Source organism: Argiope bruennichi, chromosome 4 (genome assembly GCF_947563725.1).
Source record: "Argiope bruennichi chromosome 4, qqArgBrue1.1, whole genome shotgun sequence".
NCBI lineage: Eukaryota > Metazoa > Arthropoda > Arachnida > Araneae > Araneidae > Argiope > Argiope bruennichi.
The window spans coordinates 503914-523801 of record NC_079154.1 but is presented as its reverse complement, the minus strand read 5'-3'; the positions used below and the strand labels follow the sequence as shown (position 1 = coordinate 523801).

Genomic DNA, 19888 nt, shown 5'->3' with positions numbered 1-19888 from the left:
CCAATGGCTGTCCAAACCATCACACCAGGGTGGAACCCTTATGCTGATATCAAAAGCAAGCAGGTGACGTGCGGTCTCCTCCAAGCCTCCAGATGCGTGTATGACCATCAGACAACTGAACGTAGAACCAGGTCTTGTCTGAAAAAACGGCCGATTTGTCACTCGGCGAACCAGAGTCGTCGTCTCTTTCTATGTTGCATTGTCAAGGGAAGCCGAAGTAATGGTCGCCGTGCTGACAGTCCATGCTGCTGCAAATGTCTTCGCACTATACGAGCGGATACTAAGCGTGCTGCAAACATGTCCATTTCCTGACTAATGGTCCATGATATGGTTGTACTGTTTTGCAGGGGCGACCTCACAATACGTCTGTTCTCTCGAGTGTTAGTCATGGGGGGGCATTGAGATCCAACATGACGTTCAATACGACCCTCAGCAACCCATTGATTCTATATTCTCATGACAATGGTTAGATTTCGACCAGTGCGATAATCCACATTGCCGATAGGCAACGATCCTTTTTCTATCGAATTCCGACATTTGCTGATAAGCATTACTTCTTCTTATTCGAGGCGTAACATGATATTTTGACCAAACTCCAACCTTACAAACCGCTTTCCGAATGAAAAATCCACTGCAAAATTTTCTCTTATGCTGTGCTTCATATGCCGTTTTGCTCTCCTGCATCATCTAAATGCATTGAAATACTAATCATTTGCATATCCCAACCTCTTCTTCCTTTCATGCGATTTCGAGATCATTCCTTCCTGGTGTTGCAGTCTTAATGGCCAGCTGTGTATTTTGAATGTATTCAGCATCATTTGTCCTTTTTTTCCTATTTTGATTACCTTTCTGTTTCATCTTCCAATTCTTTACAAAATATGCTTAATGCTTAGACAGGGATGATCCTCTCTCGAAGGAAAGCAGCATTTGTATAGTCAAAAGGGTTGTTATAATTAACGTTCGCCTATTCAAAAGACTCTAGAGACCGCTCTATGATTTTAAACGAAACCAAATTACTCTAGTATGTAGTACAAGTGATGCTCTCTGCGAAAATCGGGAAAAAAAGATAAAATTTTTGACAATATATAGCCTTGCGCAAATATATAAGTCTATTTTTGCAAATTTTTTGTAAAAAATATAAAGGAAATTTTATTTTATACTTGGTAATTTTAAATTAACTACTTCGACTGGTCCTAGGGCACATGGGGAAAAAATGAATGACCGGATCGCCGCGACAGCAACACTGACGGCAACTGTGATTAAATTCTAAGGGCCATCACCAGTCAGGATCCCTTCCTTCCCTTTCCTTGGGAAGTACGTCCTGCCAACAATTGTAAGTAAACAACCCTCAACTTTTCAGCACCCACCAGGGTGGCGAGAATCAACCATCATAGTGCAAGCTGCTCTTCCTCATTTTCGAGGTGCTCCCTCCAATGGAGATAGTTAGTTTCCTTAAACTGGCCACTCTGACCTGCCGATGCCGATCTCCGACCATCTCTGCCCACCTTACAACCCTTTCCTTGGTAAGTACGTCCCGTCATTGATGGGAGGAGCCAGATTCCCGCCTTTTTGTGTACTCACCAAGGTAGCGAGAACCAACCACCATGTTGGAAGCTTCTCATTTTCAATTACGAGGTACTCCTCTTGGAACTTCCTTCATAGTAAAATTAAATTTCGCTACTTCAGAAAACCCTAGAACCGTATCTATGGTTCCAAATAATGCAGAGAAAAGGAGATAATTTCATGTGCTGCTTTCATGTAATTTCATGTGATTATTTCATGTGCATCAATAAAAATAAAACATGTCGCTTCGCAGCGACAAAATACAGAAAAACAGCATTATTATACTCAATGAATCCTCTATCCTTTGCAATCAAGTATTCCATTATCAAGCAGTATGTGTTTTATACCACATCGTGTAAAGTGCTCTGTGAGATTTAGCGGATGTGAAGCCTTATACTTTTCTTCATATCAGCGATCGTCTAACATCTGTCTTTAGACACAGAATCTTTCAAAAATCCTAAAAACGAAAAATCGCATGATGTGAGATCGAGCAATCATGATGGCCATATTATTTAAAAATAACGAATTATCATAAGGTCTATGTGAAATGCTGTTGTAAGAAAATACGAATTAATGTAATGCTTGTTAATGTAATTTTATGTTATGTTAATGTAATGTTTATGTAATTAACCCTCCTGTCGGCGGCTTTTAGATTGCTATCCTTAGCGAAAGTGGCACGCCGGAATAACAGGTTCAACCTTAAAAATGTCACTGTTTGGTCAAAAGGATTGCTTTCGCCTTTTGCGGTCAGTTCAGCGCTGCAGGTGGGAAGTCATTAGCAAACTTCATGGTGTGAGTAACAGGTGTTGCTTATCGTAGTCTTTCGATTTCTAAGAGCATTTTTTTTTCAGTGCTTAGGACGAGATTGACAATAGCATCGACTAAAAATGCGAAAATGCGATTGTTTTTTAGAGGTTTTTTCGGTTATTTCATAAAACACTATATAAAATTTATGTTAGGAATAAATTATTATCATGTTTATTTTGATACTAGTCTAGTTTTTATAAATTGAAAGTGCTCGTCTAATATTTTTTTCATAGCAATATGTTTCGCAAATTATTTTATTCCGTAGTACTGTGAAATTATTCTCAAAATTACGTACATGCGATTTAATTTTTTTTTAAAACCCTTTCAGCGCATTGCCAATTTATTTTAATATTTTAAAATGCGTGTTTAAGACATTAATTGTGATACGTAACACTACGTTATAACTTTGTTTCTTCAGTATTCAAAAATAATAATTGTGTAATTAGGGAATTTCATGCGATGTTTCACTTTCAAATGTATCGATTTTCAGTATTTATCTGCATGATTAAAATTTTGTAATTAAATATGTTTTACAATATTTAATTGGCCAGTTATTCAGTAATGCTGAAATAACTCGACTATGCCGTTGATGCGCCTTATGACTGTAACAAATAACAATAATTGCCAAAATATTTATGATATAAACAAATTTGGCCTGGAAAAATGACTCAAATAATACCGATTATTTAGACTCATAATTAACCATTTGCAAGTCGAATTTTTTGAATACCTTCAAAGAAAGTTCCTACAGAATATTAAGTACTGTTTTAAAATAAATTACAATTTTTGAAAAATCTCAGTTTTAAGTCTTTCGGGTTAGAATCAAAGTTCTTACTATTTTGCAATCGGATAACGACATACCGTGGGGTAAACGAATAATTAAAAAACAATCTGAATTTAAAAGCTTTGCAAATATAGTCGCATTGATCTTTTTTTCTTGTTATTTTTACATTATTTATTGCTTTTAGTGACCAACATATGTGTCGAGGTTACTAATCAATATAAAATTTTTAATTAAATGTTTTCCTTAGCAAAACATCATGAAATGTCAAATTTTAATAGACATATAATTCATACTATTTCAGACTCATTGTACCATTTATATTGCAGATTTTTTGAATTTTCTGTCAGATGCTTGACAGTAAATCCTAATTTAAAATGGGAGTGAATAAACTTCAATTAATGCAAAACCTTTTTTGATGAAACCAAACAGGCTTATTAAATTTCTAAATACAGGAAATAGAATCATTCATCAATAAAGTTTTATGTATACTACTAAATATTTCTTCTTAATTTTTGAAATGTCTTAGATGATTTCTCATATTTCTTATTCAATAAAAAATTCCCAAAAATCCTTCTTATTCTGTAATAATTTTGAAAATTATGTTGAAATACACTTAAAAATCTCATTTAATTTTTAATTAATAATTTTTAAAAAATTTTAGAAGTAAAAAAACAAGCTATTCTTTATAGTGTACATTTTCATTTTCAAAGATGTATATTCCACTAAGATATATATGGAAGCTCTAATAGACGCCACGCACAAACATTAGTCTTTGTTAATAATAAAGATGAACGAATGAGTGTGTCACTATTTGTCTGTTTGTATTGGTGCTCTTCAGACTAGACGATTTGAAATAGAATTACTAAAATATCCGCCTACATACTTTGGACAGTGGGAATCATTTCTTTAAAATTTTAACTAACCCTTTCAAGGGACAAGGGAAGTATGCTCATCACCAAATTCAACAATTTTTGAATAAAGCTACGTAATTTGGCATAAATTCTTGCAAGTTTTTCAATTTGGCAGAAACTTAGAGGTTTCAATTGTTTATCTCAAATAAAATGAAATGTCTTGATATATTTCTTAGTTATTAATTGACAAAATTAATTAATAAATCAGATTAAATTGATCGAATAATTTGAATGAATTACTTTTCCTAGGCCAATCTCAATTCTGAAAACATTTTACTCCAACATGACTAGGAAAAAAAAGACCCTTTAAAGGGTTAATAAAAATTATTAAAATTTTTAAGTTCATTCGAAAATATCACAGCAGAAAAATAATTCCTACATTAATTGTGAATTCGAATTTTTTTATCAATGATACGAAATTTTGTGCCATATAGTTTTCCCACTTTTAATTAAATTAAAAATATTTTAGCATATTTTAAATAATGTAATTTATTTTTGAATTGAAAAAAACTAAACGTTTTCATTGTTATCCTTATATTTCATTCCGGCTTTTTCCCCATTGATGATGATTTAGTTAAAAGGTTAAAAAGGTCTAAGCTACAAACAAAGGGGTAAAAATTTCTTTACTGAAATACAAATAAACCATGTGGCTCAAGAGAATGCTCCATAATTAACATGTCAATAAATAAGACACTAAAAGTCAAAGATCTTAATTTCACCTCAAAGAATGAATTTTCTTGGAGATTCAAATGGTTCATTCAAATGTATAAATAACACATTGTATAAATTATATTGGAATAATTTCGGATTTTATCGCTGATAAATGTTAAAATTTTAAGTAATTTTTAATTAACAGAAATTCTAATTAAAATTTCATAAATTTCAACTCGAGGTGAACATTCACAGTTTTGAAATTATATAAGGGCAAAGTGTGTTCGCTCCAAGTCAAACAGTTTGATTTGATCGCCAATACGAACAGTTATCTTTATTATAATTAGAGATATTCGCTACTTTAATAGAAATATTCGCAAGCGACCTTCATGTCTGACACCTTTGTTCAAATTAGTTCTGTTTTTAAAAAATGGAAATGTGAGGTAAAGGTTATTAAGAATAAAGAATTTCTAATTACTTGGAAGTGGGTGTTTCCGAAATTTTTAAAATGAGATAAAACATATGAGATAAAATTAGATCAAGGAGTTAAAATAATGGCAACAATTTTAAAATTATTAATTCTCACATTTAATTCACACATTCACTCACTTTCAAGCGGATTAAAATTCGTGGATTAAATTACTCAGCATTAAAAGTAAAAATGTCATTATAAACCAGTTTCACATTAACAGAATCGTGCGATGTATATATAAGATTGTACAGTGAAATAAGATTAATATTTCGATACAAAAAATAGAACCTATAAAAACTGCGCTTATATTAACTTTGAAAATATTATTAAAAACTAGAGGAAAAATATAAAAACAACGAAACTTATATCTCTACAATGCTTACATTTTTGTTCGAATTCGTCAAGGAGTGTGAAATTCTATAAGGTTTAAAGAATGAAAAAAAAAAAAAATATTCAATTTTCATATATTCAATTCAATTTCATTATTACGTTATAAATTAAGGATTTAATGTAACGAATGCTAATCTTTCCGAAAAATCGCACTTTAATATATTGGTTCTATATATATCCCCGTTTTTAAATACATTTATTAATGAATACTAATATTCATTAAAAAATATTTCATTAAAAGTTAAAAAGTTTCGTTCGTTAAGTAAATTCTGTAAATAAGTTTAGTGTCTTATTTTCAAAAATAAGTTGCATAAGTAATGTCAATTCTAAAATCCTTAAATGAAAGCATGCTATAAAAAAATAAAAAAAAACTTGTCAAATTTTAATTTTATATTTTTTATTTATTTTTTAGATTAATTATTTTCTTATTCCAGAAAGCTTTAAAATCTTATGGATCAAATTATTAATAATAATACGTATATGTATTCATTCCAAGAATATATTTTCATACGTTCAATTTTATTCTCGTTATTTAAAACTCATTTTGGATACGTACTTATTATCAAAATCTCAAAAGTAACGGCTCAGAACGTAAGCGAGATTTTAAAATGCTTAAAAGGGCGAGAGCAGGAAGACATCAATTATATTGTCCACTGATAACGATTCACTTTTCCTTATCTCACATTCCCTTCTCATTATCTCACAGCTTGAGATTGGGGGGAGAGAAAAGTAGCAACCCTTAAAAATACGGGCAGTGACAGTTTTAAGTGAGTTTTTGTTTCCGTCTATAGACGGGTCCGCCACTTTGAAGGGAGAACAGATTCCGTCTTTTTCCGGGTTTGCCGCTTGGAGGGTTAATGTAATTTTAGAGAATCAGATCGAATTCGAATTCTCTAAAATTGTTCTTCACGTCATTCATCGTGAATATTTTGCCTTTTTTGTTTGCTTTAATACTCTTTTACAAATTTTCAAAGTTCTCACCTATAGAGACGCCCTCACCCAAACAACTATCTACAGTGATTTTCCTCTTCTCAAAGCCGTATTTCAAAGAGTCATCATAATTAATACAAATGACAAATATCCGAACCATCTAATTTCTTTTAGGGAAGGCCTTCTGCATTACTTATATCTCTCTTCATCGGTCTGTACTGCAAAACGTCTCTCTTATTAAAGCAGAATCAACAAAAGTGTCTTTCAAACCACCTTTCCTTATTACTGTTAGTTCTAACTGAATGTAGTAAAGCTGGTAAGTAACCTATAAGCATTTTTTATTTGTTTTAATATCAAAAACAAACTTACGATTATGCTCATATAAATTCTCATTTTACCCCTCTACTTCTCTTGGAAACTCTTATTTGCAAAAAAGGGGGTCGTTTTGAGTTCTGAATTCCCATTTCAAAAAATTAAGATTAATATGTTATGCATATCCCCCCCCGATTAATATTCAATTCTTGAAGCAAATACACTAATCCAGAAAGAGGAAAAGTCATCCTCAGTAAGGTTTCAATTATTTTGGGTAAAATGAGAGCGCATTTTCATTGCTTTTCTCATAAGTCAACGGAACGTCATTCTCCAAAAATATGCCTGAAAATATTAAAACACGTTTGCACTGATGCTCAATAATATCTGAAATTAGATTCTTGCAATTCTTAGAAAATTTTGTCAAGCAAAATTACGGAATGTGAAGTTGGAATGCGCATTTTACTGCAAAATTAGCCCACTCTTTACTCCCTCCCCATTTTTATCAAAATTTAGCTTTTGAAGAAAATATGCCAATCCAAAAAGCTGCGTATAGTCAAGCTGAATCAGCTTAAATGGTGAATGGTGATTTTTCAGCCGGCCTCCACGGTCACTTCTTTCGTTGGATTTATTGCCATCACATTTGAAAGAGATTTCTTTTATATATATCTACATATTCTACACCCAATGCGTACAATGCTTTCTTTTAAGGCAGAATAGGAAGATTTCGAATTCAAACTACAAAGATGTTGTACAGTTTTCTCCACTAACTTTTTAAGCGCATGGTATTCTGTAGTCTCTACCTCACATTATTGTAAATCCAGCCTGAAACTTCTTTCTTGTTTTTATTCTTTATCATATTTATTTATTTTTTATTTTTTGCATGTGAAAGTCAAAACCAACTTACATGGCATCATGCATTGTATTTATGTGAAAAGGCAATAAACTGTCGCAATATCCTGCCTAATATTCCTTTTTGTGATATATTCAGAAATTCAACGTTCCGCAAGAGAGTTCTATTCCTAGCGACTCCATCTATACAGAGACAAATGTTCCTTCTTAAACGCTATATAAACAATGGAGGACATTAAGGGTAAGGCTTAAGGATGTAAACTGGCTTAAAGAATTTGAAGCACTGAAAATGTTACAGTAGACCCTTGTTCCTAGATGAAAGCACACAAAATGCTGATAACAAAAGTATAATCATTAGCTATTCATACAGAAAGAAGCAAAAACCATATCTGTAAAGTATAAAGCAACCACAGAAAATACATGATTCGACCTACCAAAATATATATTAACGTCAATGCCAATAACAACAGCATATGAAGGGAAATAGAGAAGAAAAGTGACAGGGGTACACTGGAACGGCAAACTGAAAAATGAAGTCAAACAACGCAAAAATAATTTACCTAAACGTTGCACAAAAATTACCCTTCCAAACAAAGCCCGAAAATTCCCTGGTCGTTTTTCTTTACTCAAAGTATTTGCATCAAGACAATAAAAGATACTTGCAAAGATGAAACCATTAAGACTTCTACAATTAGGTTTTCTTAATCAATGATTAAAATAATATAAGGTCAATTCAAAATAAGTGCCATGCAGTAATTTGTAATTATTGTAGAAAGGCTAATTATGCATTAAGGAAAATCTAAAGCCAAACTATCAGGAAAACAAAAAGAGTCTCCAGTATAATAATTTATAGCCTCCCGAACGTGATTACAAAGAAGGAAGTTAATGAAGCTCTGAAAATGCTCGTTGGAATTATAGAAAAACTTAAATTGAGATTCAGTCACTCAGGGCGTCCAACGAGCATCGTTCACTCTATAACTGAGGTCTCTAGATGAGCTTCTAAAATATTAAAAAAAAAAAAAAAAAAAAAACACTACATAAACATTCGTGACAATGGACATCATTCCGCATCAAGGCATTTTTCCACATAAAAAAATGATAACAGCTGCGGGTTTAGCATCTTACGAAAAATTGCTCCCAGACATCATTCTGTAGGAACTGCATCGGACATTAGCTAACTAGAAGAGGCAACTGGCTATCCCAGTTAGCCGTGTTAACCAGCTGGACGCGAGCGCAACAGCATTCACGGCAATACGTACCACAGGCTTCAACAGGCAACAGCTCCACTCGTGGATAAATGACAAACGAACGGCCGTCCCCGGCAACTGGACGATGAACATTGCCCTGCTTATAAATGAAAGGTACTGCGAATTTTTTGCTCTGCATTTGGAAAGTATATTTCTTTCTCGAGATATTAAAAAGAATAATAATATTCATTTAAGATATTCATTTGTTTAAAATGTTCTTCGGATGTCATTTTATGTTTTTCCCTAAATATGCAAATGAAGATGGTGCAACCCAAAGACATTTTAAGCATCGAATTGAGCCATTAAATATTGGTCAACCCATTACCACAAGTCAATAAATATTCACTTTTTGTGAGATTTAACACAAACATATTTAAAGAATTGATGATATATCTGCAGTTCACATCTGACACAACCTAGCTAATGCATGCATTTTCACACTTCCTTTATTTTTTATGGTTTTTGCATTTGTCATCATGCTACAGTGCCGCTGTACTCATATGCTAAGATGATTGGATTTTTATTTAATTTATATATTTGGATTTATTTTATAGAGTTACTGATTTTCTTCATGTTTGTATTTATTTATTTTGCGATCTAAAAAAATATCTGCTCACCTATTACCATCGACACCAGTTGCGTGAAAATACGATAAACGCCCGAGTCGCAGAGGCTTCTCATTCTCATATATGAGAAATAGCACAGAGAAAAAAATATTGTATTCGTGAAAAAAAAAACACACACACATACACACACACAACTCGAGGTTGAGATTTTGAGGATTCTCCAAGTTTCGGACCTCCTCGAATTCGAAAAACGCACATTTTTGGCATCAGCCTGTCCGAACACGATGACTCGGAAACGCTTCGAATTGCTGGAAACGAAATGTGAAATATTTTGGACCAAATCTGTAGGTTTCTGTCGAATTTTCAACGAAATCCATTTAGAGGAAATCTGCTCGAGTACAATGAAATCAGCTGCATGACCTTACTACAGCAGTAGTTCCATATCAAATCGGTCGGACATCCAGAACCCTTTCCGTACGATAAACTCAATAAAAATGTTAGACTCGCGACAAGTATCTGTATTTCGTAACTGTTGTTCGCCAATGCCGTGCAAGACATTCATGGTCTTATCTAAGGTCTGTCATTTTGAATGGGAGAGGAGGATGAGATCTTCATTGGAGAGTATGCGAAAATGTTTTAGGGTGATCACTTTCGCTGGTGTTTGAAGAGCACTATAAGCAAGATTGTGGCATGCAGAAAATCGTGGACAATTAACAAAAATTGTTAAGAGCAAAGTTTATCAGATGCAGGAGAAAATTGCAACACCAGAAAACAAATAGAAAAGATTATCTTAAAAACGTCCTTCCAACATCTTTTCGAGTAGCAAATATTAAAAAATAAATATAAAAAATGAAACGAAAATACAATATTGCCTGGTGCACTGTGGGAGACAGAGAAAAACCCCCCACACAAATAGGATGCATTCGATCCGAAGACGACGTAAGAAGCAAATTCCACTCAAGAAAGCACAATCCAAAAAACTCTATTACGGCCTAATCTTCAAGAATTTACTCTGAAAAACGACAGATCATTAAAGAATGACATATAAACTAATTATTAAAGACAATCATCACTGTCAGAGCTCTTCAGAATTCTTGGAAAGTCTTAAAGACAAACTAATGTTTTAGATCCACCAAAATATTAAAACACCTATACCCATAAAACTGAACGCCACTCAGTAGGCAGGAATTGTAAGCATGAAGAAATTTGAACTCGAAATGTTGACATTTCAGACCTTCTCCTGAAATCGAAAAGCGTATTTTTGGACGGTGTCTGCCTGCCACCATCATTGTCATGTGACTCAAAAGAGCTTTGAGTTAAACGGATGTACATAATCCGAAGATCAAATTTGTAGATTTCTTTCCAACTCTGAATGAAAGGCTTTCGAAGGAAATGTTTTGTCTGAGAATAAGGGAACACGATAATTACAAAGCTTACTTAACTCAAGAGTAAAATCTGGTACACAGTTCTAATATCTGAAGTGCAAATTTATAGCAAATTTTGAACCAAATCCGTTAATGTATTTTTCTCTGCGTATTTGCATTCACATAAAAGTGACAAATCAAAAACGTGATGAATGAAAATTGGTATTTGATTTTGTTATTATAACTATAGTTTAATGTCAAATTTTGACTTCGATTGGTTGAATAAAATCTCCTATAGAACATTCTCACTTTTCTTAATTATACAAAAAGTGCAAGGCTCTGGTGTGCTGAACTCTGAAAATAAAAATTTGCACACAGGTAGTTTTTACGCTCTAGCTAAAGGCTCACATATTTTATGCTAGGAGGAGTAGACATTTCAAGAATCACACCGAAGGGATCTCTACCACCGACCAAAAAAGGAACGAGCGTTTTGCTGATATTTATTTGATAAAGAAGAAACGGGACATTCATTTTTTTTCTCCTAGAAAAGAGTTATTTTCAGTCAGAAATTGCTGTTGCGAGACAAGAATTTTCTGAAATGTAAATAAAATTCTTATTGGAGAAAAACTATCCAACTTACCGTATTAGGGGTCTCGCTGTAGAAATATCTCATCAATTCCTTGATCAGTAAAGCCTTTTCTTGTTCTTCTTTGGTTTTCTCTCGAAAATAAGCAGGAATTTTTATGTTCATTTGGTCCTGAAAAAAGATAGTTAGAAATAATTTAAAATGCAAAATTTTTGAAAAATCAGGGGACAACTTTCTTAGTAGACTCTAAATATGGAATTTTTCTTCTCATTTTAGCATTTTTATCACTTTTAAGAAAAACTAAAGCTGAGATGGAAGAGACTTGCTGTAATCGAAAATGTATTTATGTAGAAGGCGAAGAAGCACTCAAAGGCGCGAAGATCGTTTTGTGACAAAGAAAGGACGCTCTGCAAGCCTAAAATGGCTGAAACAAAGCTCTACTCAACAGGAAGGTCGTTGGAGACATAAAAGGTCTTTGCTTCGTCAGGAGTTCTTTTCAACTGTAACCTCTTTCACAAAAGATACAAAAATGACTGAAGAATTATGTACTGCCCCTAATATTCCTATCTACTAAGCGGTGATTTGTAGTCTTCCTCTGGTTACAAAAGAATTATAATTTGACACAGGGTTGTTCCGATACGTTGTAAAGGCGGCTGTAAAATTTTAATAAAAACACTCGTGTCGGTACATTTTAATGGGCGCAACCCTCGGTAGCCTGACAGAATGTGGAGGCGGTGTTCCGGTTCTCACCGCGTATTGTCCAATATTCCAGTCCAAGGTACACAGTACCCTTTAAGTGCATCCATATCTTCAACTGGCACTCCGCTCTTAATGGAACTCCAAATGAAAAAGATCTTCTGGAGTAGCATTGGGTGAGCGTTAGCATCATTTTCTAATTGACTGCTGTTGAACTAAAAAAAAAAAAAAAAAAAAAAGGAGGACACGACCGTTCGATAATAAACATTTTGCTGAATTATATTCAGTGGTTCTTTCGTAATGATTTTTTTTTGTAATCAAAAAGACTTTTGCCTACTCTGCAGTATTAAAGAAGAAGAAGAAGAAGAAAAAAGTGCAGTTATAACAGTGATTCACAGAGCTGCTCTAAAAATTTAGTGAATTGTCTTCTTATTTTATTTCTTAAAAACTCATTTCAAACTTAAAGGAGAGTTCTATTTTATTGCCTATTTGTAAACTCTTTCGCATTCAAGTAAATGTGGACAAACAGTCCACTTTGTTGATGGATCAGATTAAAAATGAGACGCAGACGTACAAATGTATAGGCACTTAAATTCTGTAATAAAGTTAATAAAAAACTTTTACGTCTTAAATAATAAAATTAAATAATAAATTAAGTGTTAGAATGTTAATTTAAAGACTTTAAAATATCTTTAAATGTGGGGTGTTAATCTTATTATGAAATGTTTAATATTTTTTTATATACTTTGAATGCGTAGTAATTTGAGAATGGACTTGAAAGTGAACTGGATGATTTATAAATTGTCTTATTGCATTGTAATTAGAGCTAAATGTCTCCAATTGTGTGTTAATTCTATCGTGATATGTTTAACAGTTTCTTTGAATTTTGGTAATTTAATTTAGCTCCTTTATGGATCTTGTTGTAATTTTCTGCTTAATCACAAGATATTTTCGGTGTTGTTTGGTGTAAAAAGAATGATAGCATCGATTTATCTTGTATTCATCTATGTATATTTCAAACAGATTAAAATAATGATCCTTATTTCGATCGCCTTAAGTTATCTTGCTTAGTTTTAAATTGGCGTTTTCTGAGAAACAAAATTTTTGAGATCATTATGACTGGGGAATTTACACACGCGCGTCTTTACTGTAAGTGAAGATAATCCGAGTGAGGGAGGGGGGCAACGCACCGGCGTCATCTTCATCTCCAGCAGTGCGTCATCCAGATATTGAACCTCCGCGAACTCGAGGCTGACGAGCCCGTGCTTCAGCTCCAGCGTCCTCCCGATGCAGTTGTCGATCAGCTTCTGGAGCAGCCGCCGCTTTTGGGGCTGCAGGATGTTCTCGCGGCACTCCGTCAGCCGGTTGGCGATCTGGATGTAGCGCAAGTACAGGTTGGAGGTTTTCTGCACAGCGGAGAGTCTTTCCTGGAAAAAAAAAAGGCTTGATTCATTTTAGGGGTGTTAATCAACTGATGAATTCATTATGAAGAATTCCGTAATTTTCAGAAGCCTGAGTTGCTTTCTTTTGCTACTGACAACGTAGCGTTCTTGCTAACAAATTCTTTATTTCATGTTGTTAGTGAATCACGATGAATGATTCGTTTACGTTTCCATCACGATTGCATAGCTAGATTAGAATTGCAGATTTTTTGGAGATCTGTAGTGACGAATCCTATGGTTTGCAACGGGATCGAAGTATCATAGTACCAGATGGCAGGAAAGATGTAAAAACTGCTATAAAATTTAATTTACGATAGAAATTTTAAGAAACTAAAGTTTTTTGTTTTATTTTTCTTATATATTAAAGTTATTTATGGAGCATTATACAGTTAAAAAGTGTTCCATCTGTTTCTTTTTCACATATCCAGACCAGACAAAATATTAATAATCTAACGTGAAAGCGTCCGTTAATTTGCTTGATGGAATGAATCAAACTGAACTAAAGAAATGAAGCAGTCTTCGAATTTTCCTTGCATTTAAGAAGGCTTAAAAATAGCAAAACGAAAACGAAAGCTTAAAAGAGTCACTCCGTGCACCCTTCATCGGAATCTGCTCAACATCCGACTGAAATAGAAGAACGTTATTTACATTCGCTGGATGTAGAAATAACGGAATGTGATTTAAAACTATTTAAAAATGGCACTGGAAACTAGAGATAAAAGTGTCACCAAAATAAATACATAACGAAACAGGATCATATCAGATGCATCTGTACGTAAATGAAAATTTTAAAAATACATAACAAGAAAACTTTTAATAATGGATTCGTCTAAAAGCTGATGAACCATTGAGACCGGATTGTATTTCATAAGAAAACAAAATATGAGAATAAAAACAAATTGTAGATTATAATTCGAACCCTTTAGAATTTAAGAAATGTTAAAATTAAGAAAAACTGATATCATAGTTATTTGATGAGGCTCGTAAAATCAGTACATCAAACCAAGAAATGCTGCAAGACAATTACGTTTTCATAACTCATTCATAACGGTTAGTATGATTTCAGTCAATACGAAATACGCCATGTAGAGGATATCTAAATAATGAATGACCCATGAGACGTATAAATAAAAACAATTTATTCATTAGAGATTAAATGAAGTGACGATATTACTGGATACATATTTTATAACGAAATAGAATGGAGCCACCCAATCTGCTGAAGTAAAATTTCCGTGATACCCTTTCATGTATCTCAACAACAGTCATGGAATGCCTTTTCATGCTACCATTCGTCAACTTTCAAAAAATGCGTTCGTCAAAATTAAATCGCTGATTACATCCATTTTCTGAAGAATTTGGAGTAATGCGCAGGATGCGAGTCATTAAACCACACCAAAACAGATAAATAAATCCAAGGAACAGTTCTTTAAAAAAAAAAAAAAAAAATGACACACTAAGAGAGCGGCCTTCCTGTAGCATGATAAACATCAGTCAAGTGAAAACCACAATCAGCTTCTTTCCTTTTATTTTTCAATCCTCTCGGTACTTTTGCAATATCTTCGATCACCTACCTACAGTGGCATCATACACTCATCCTAATTTTCTAATAAATTTTGCTAGCATCAACAAGTAGATGTAAGGTATAAAATAAATGAAATCACCTTATGATTCAAAATTAAAAAGTGAGAGAGGTTTGATCAAGTACAAATGAAAAGTTCAGTCGAATTCTCATGAAAAGTAACAAAATATGGGAAAAACATAACAGCCATTTTACTAGTTTATGGTGTTGAGTTGATTATCCTAAGTAAGATTTCTTAGCTGACACCCGGATAGGAGGCCAAATAAGGAGCATAAACGTTCGTTTTCTCGCGTTTAAATAAAAGGCTGCTATCTGAAAAGGGGACGTTTCAATAAACCTGTGAGATAGGTCTCCACAAAATTTTCTCACATACTCTCTCCTAAAACTGTTATCCCAGAGGACGCCTTTCATGGTATTGGCAAACAACAATTTACTAAATATTATGCTTTGGCGTGAATTTGGAATTCTCATTGAATCTATCTTGTGATCCTTGGCGAGCTTTTTTGACGATTCATCCTAACATGCGGTTAAATCCGAAAATCGAAGTTGCACCTATTTAGATTAGTTTTTTCCCAACCAATGAAAACAAAAATCTGACATAGAACTACACTTGCAGTCACATTTTAAATTCTGTATATTAAAGTCCTTGCGCTTTTGAGCTATCGCATTGACAAGTTTCTAAAAGTACAGGCGACACACAATCAGCTCCTCATTGGATTTACTATAGATACACACATTATAGATGTTAAATTTTGTTAAGAGGCACACACTATAGATGTTAAATTTGAATTTTATCCATATAGCTTTGCTCATCTTGTAACCATCGAGCAGTCGGACAGACAGGCCTCCTTTGAATGGATTTTGCACAACATTTGATAGAAATCTACAGATTCGGTGTAAAGACTGTAAAAAAATTTCAACCGTCTCAGACAGACAAACGGACATTAGATTTAGTCAGGCCTTTTTTAACAAAAAAAAAAAAAAAAAAAATGTGTTTTTCGAACGCAAGGAGGTCTAACACGTGGCATTCGTCAAACTCTCGAGTTTGAATTTTTTGACTATTTCTATACTTTCTCTACACTGGAGCGTCATAACAGAATGAGCAATGAAGATAAAAAGTCTTCAAATTCGATTTTCGTCCTTTTTTGTGCAAATCCGCTATTACAATGCCATCTGCGATCAAAGAGCTGCACTTTTAGGATAAGAATAGTTTTCTTCCTGCGAATATCGACGATAAAAGCCTCATCCCCCCTTTCTCCGCATCAAATTGCAGATAATTATAAAGATGTTTACCTTTCAGTGTTACATGCCATTAATAAACGACGGCCACGAAATATGGATCTTTGGCACGAATCTAGCATTCTTATTGAATTCATCGCCAGAATATATATTTTCGGTGCCTTTTTGCCAGCCGATTGTCTCTAAAATAACCACAGTTTCCTTCACACACCCCATTTCATTGTTTTAAGTCATTGCATTTAGGATTTATTGCGTTTATACGCATGCGAAAGTACAGACCGGCAGCTGGTGAACCCTTTCACTCAAAATTTGATAAGTATCCATATTTTAGATGCCAAACCAGAGTACTAAATTTTAAATGCCTAGCTCTTTGCGCTTTGTATTTATTGAGTTCACTTGTATGTGAAATACCAGACAGAAAAATTTCTTACGAATGAATTTTGTTCAAAATTTGATAGAAAATGACATATTTGGTTATAACAAATTTCAGACGTCTGGTTCATTTTTTGACGATTTCAATATACTTCGCATACGAGAAAGAAACGAGTACTCGTAGGCATTTTTCGCTGGCCTTCAACGAAGTCGGATTTCCAAAAAATAACGCAAATAAGTCGGGCCACTTATTCCATATTATATGGAAACACATATTTCATTGGAAAGCCAAATTAAAAAAAGGGGGAATATGTGCACATTTTAAAAATTTACATCTGATCTAATGGAGCCATCTGACAGTTTCATTTCATAGAATATCATCATGCCTAAAGTTTTATAATTTAAACTTTTCCTCTCAGATTAATAGCTTATTTTCTTGAAATCAGGTTGACTGGACTAGAAATCGTATCTCCTTGCTCCACGCATCTGAAAGATACATCTTTTGAAAGAAACTTGAACAACAAAACTCAGTGGTAGTAACTTCTGATGATTTTCTTAAAAATATTCATATCACGCAGAATATACACTTCTATTTTCCAGCAGATTCTGAAATCAAGGTTAAATTGCCTGTTATTACTGCACACACACAAATATTTTTATACATGACTTCAGTAATATTGCCTTCAGAAAAAGTATTCATTGCATAGCTGATGTTTCGTGTGCATGTTGAAATTTTCTTCAGGTAATTTAAATTATTCACTGACAAGAAATTATTCCCATTTGAATATCGAAGAAATTCAAAACCACAATAATAGAAAATAAAATTATAGAAGCTATTTAAAAAAGTAATATTCATTTTTCTCGTTTTTTTCCCACGGCTATGATATCATGCACGAGTTTAAAAAATGAAAGAAAGAGTCAGTCATAGAGATGGTTTCAAATCCAGCGATGATGCGGATTTTTATTTGACGTCCGTCGTCTCGTGGCCAGTCGGCAGTAATATGAAAATCTGGACTCAAGCCGATTCCCCATTTAAACCATTCACTAGATACCAAAAAATGAGGGGTAGAGGTAAATTAAATTCTGTTTATTTATTCTAATTAAATTCTAATTTTTTTTCTTCTGTTTGTCTTTTTCGGGTGCTGATTATGAATCTGAAGTATGACATCAAAAATTTCTTGCCAAATTATTTTGCAGCCTGAAGGCGTATAAAAACTTATTCAGTAAAGTTTTTTAATTGCTTTTTTTCGTTTTGCCTATAATTGGAAAAAAAAAAACAATCAAATTTTGGAAAAATATCATTCTAAACTCCACTTAGTACTACTCTTTATCAACAGCATACATACTGCTTTCAGAATTGATAACTTGTGCGCATGGCTTGAAAGCTTTGTACAAAAAGCGTTTTGTACCTTTTCGTGTTCCAGCATCATTAAATAGAGGTAAAGAAAACGACATATTTCATAGGCTAAAAAATCTTCCAGTTCTTCATTTAATTACTTTTTGATGCTGATTTGCTTTAAAAAAATGTTGTAAGGCTGATAATTATATTTTCGCATTATGTTTTGATTGCAATATTCATTAGAGCCAGCAACTGCGATCTGTCATTTCTCTTGAATTTGACTGCATAAAAAATTATTCTGCTCTTTTGATATCAAGATTACTTTTCTCTTTGACCATGTGACTCAATGTCACTTTCATCATGGAAGCCTGTTCCAACTACCCTACTGAATTCTGACGGATTATATTGCTTGAACTACCCCACCATTTTCCTTCGCACGTCACTACTTGGCAGAACCCTTGAATCACTGATTCCAGAGAGTAGAGCTAGCAAAGCCACCATTACCGGACTTATCTTTCAATTCCAGTACAAATGTTTCGAAAGGTTGTCATCGCCTGTGTATTTCTTAGTATACTATTCATTTCACTTCTTTCGAGAGATCAGCTGGGAGTCAGGAGTTTTGAAAAAAGAACTGTATAATTTTGTTTCAGAAATCCAACAGTTCCTAAATTGATAAGACTTCCTCAGCGACCACAAGTGTTCAATTCTTTTATTCTCCCTTCGGATGCTTCTTCCTCAAATAAAAGGATGTGAGTGAAAAGGCAAGGTACTAGGAGAGTTTCTCTTCGGCCAATCCGCTCTGTAACTGCTCCGAGCAAACTGATTCACTCGTCGTCAGGAATCCGAGTAACAATGACAACTTTGAAAAGAAAGAGGATGACTTTGATCAAAGAATTTCTTTAAAAAAAGATTTAAAAATTTTCATCTTTGAGTTTTGACTTCCAATGAGGTCATGTAATATTCGTCTTTCTATGTCCCGGAAGCGCAAAAATTCTTTATTTTAGAACAAGGCAACTTTTCCCTTTCTACGCATCCACTTAGGTATATTCTAACGCTATTTTAAATGAATTGCATTCAATATTTTCTCGTGTATATGAATCATAGCAACAAATAAATAGAAACATAATTTCAATCCATGCATTTACAATTTTCTTTTTCATTATTATTAATAATGATTTTTCTGAGAATAAAATTAAGGAATACTAGAATGCATTTTCTTCAACGTCATTACAAGAACTGGCAATGTTTTGATCCTGAACATAGAGAAAAAACAGCTTTCTGAAGTAATTTTATCTCAGGCTTCTGGAAAAAAAATAACCCTGCAAGAATATTTTGTATTTTCCAAAATTGTTCGAAATGTTTGTAACAGCTATGCATATCACTGCCCAATTTGACAGAACGTCAAAAGAAGTAAACTGGCCTTTTCTTCTCATCACCATTAAAGAAAATAATTGCAATTTTACCCATTAATGATATCCGCAAAAAAACTTGTCGAGCTCAATATTATTGTGCATACTCTTGTCAACGGCGAGAACATGCGTATCTAGCTTTCAATTTTATTATTTCAGCAGCGACATTTGATTGAATTCCACTGAAGAGAATATAATTGATCGTCTAGCAAAAAGATGACCACTGACAAAACACACAACTAAAAGGCTGCCGCTTGAGAAATAGACAATTACTTGCATGCACGAAATTTTTGTACGATTTCCGCTTCTAAAATGCAAGCATCAAGAGATTTCGTATCTTCTGCTTTTGAAAAGCCCAGATTAATATCTAAAACAGC

The 19888-nt window shown here is 33.5% G+C and overlaps 1 protein-coding gene across 1 annotated transcript in view; it reads right to left on the bottom strand.

Moving 5' to 3' along the window:
* Positions 1 to 19888, bottom strand: part of LOC129965612 (dynein regulatory complex protein 11-like) — a 117920-nt gene that overhangs the window by 61972 nt on the left and 36060 nt on the right. The window contains exons 4-5 of the mRNA XM_056079657.1: positions 13319 to 13555; positions 11487 to 11603 (exon numbers count right to left, since the gene is read on the bottom strand). Coding sequence (XP_055935632.1) covers positions 11487 to 11603; positions 13319 to 13555 — 354 coding nt within the window. The remainder of the gene's footprint in view (positions 1 to 11486; positions 11604 to 13318; positions 13556 to 19888) is intronic.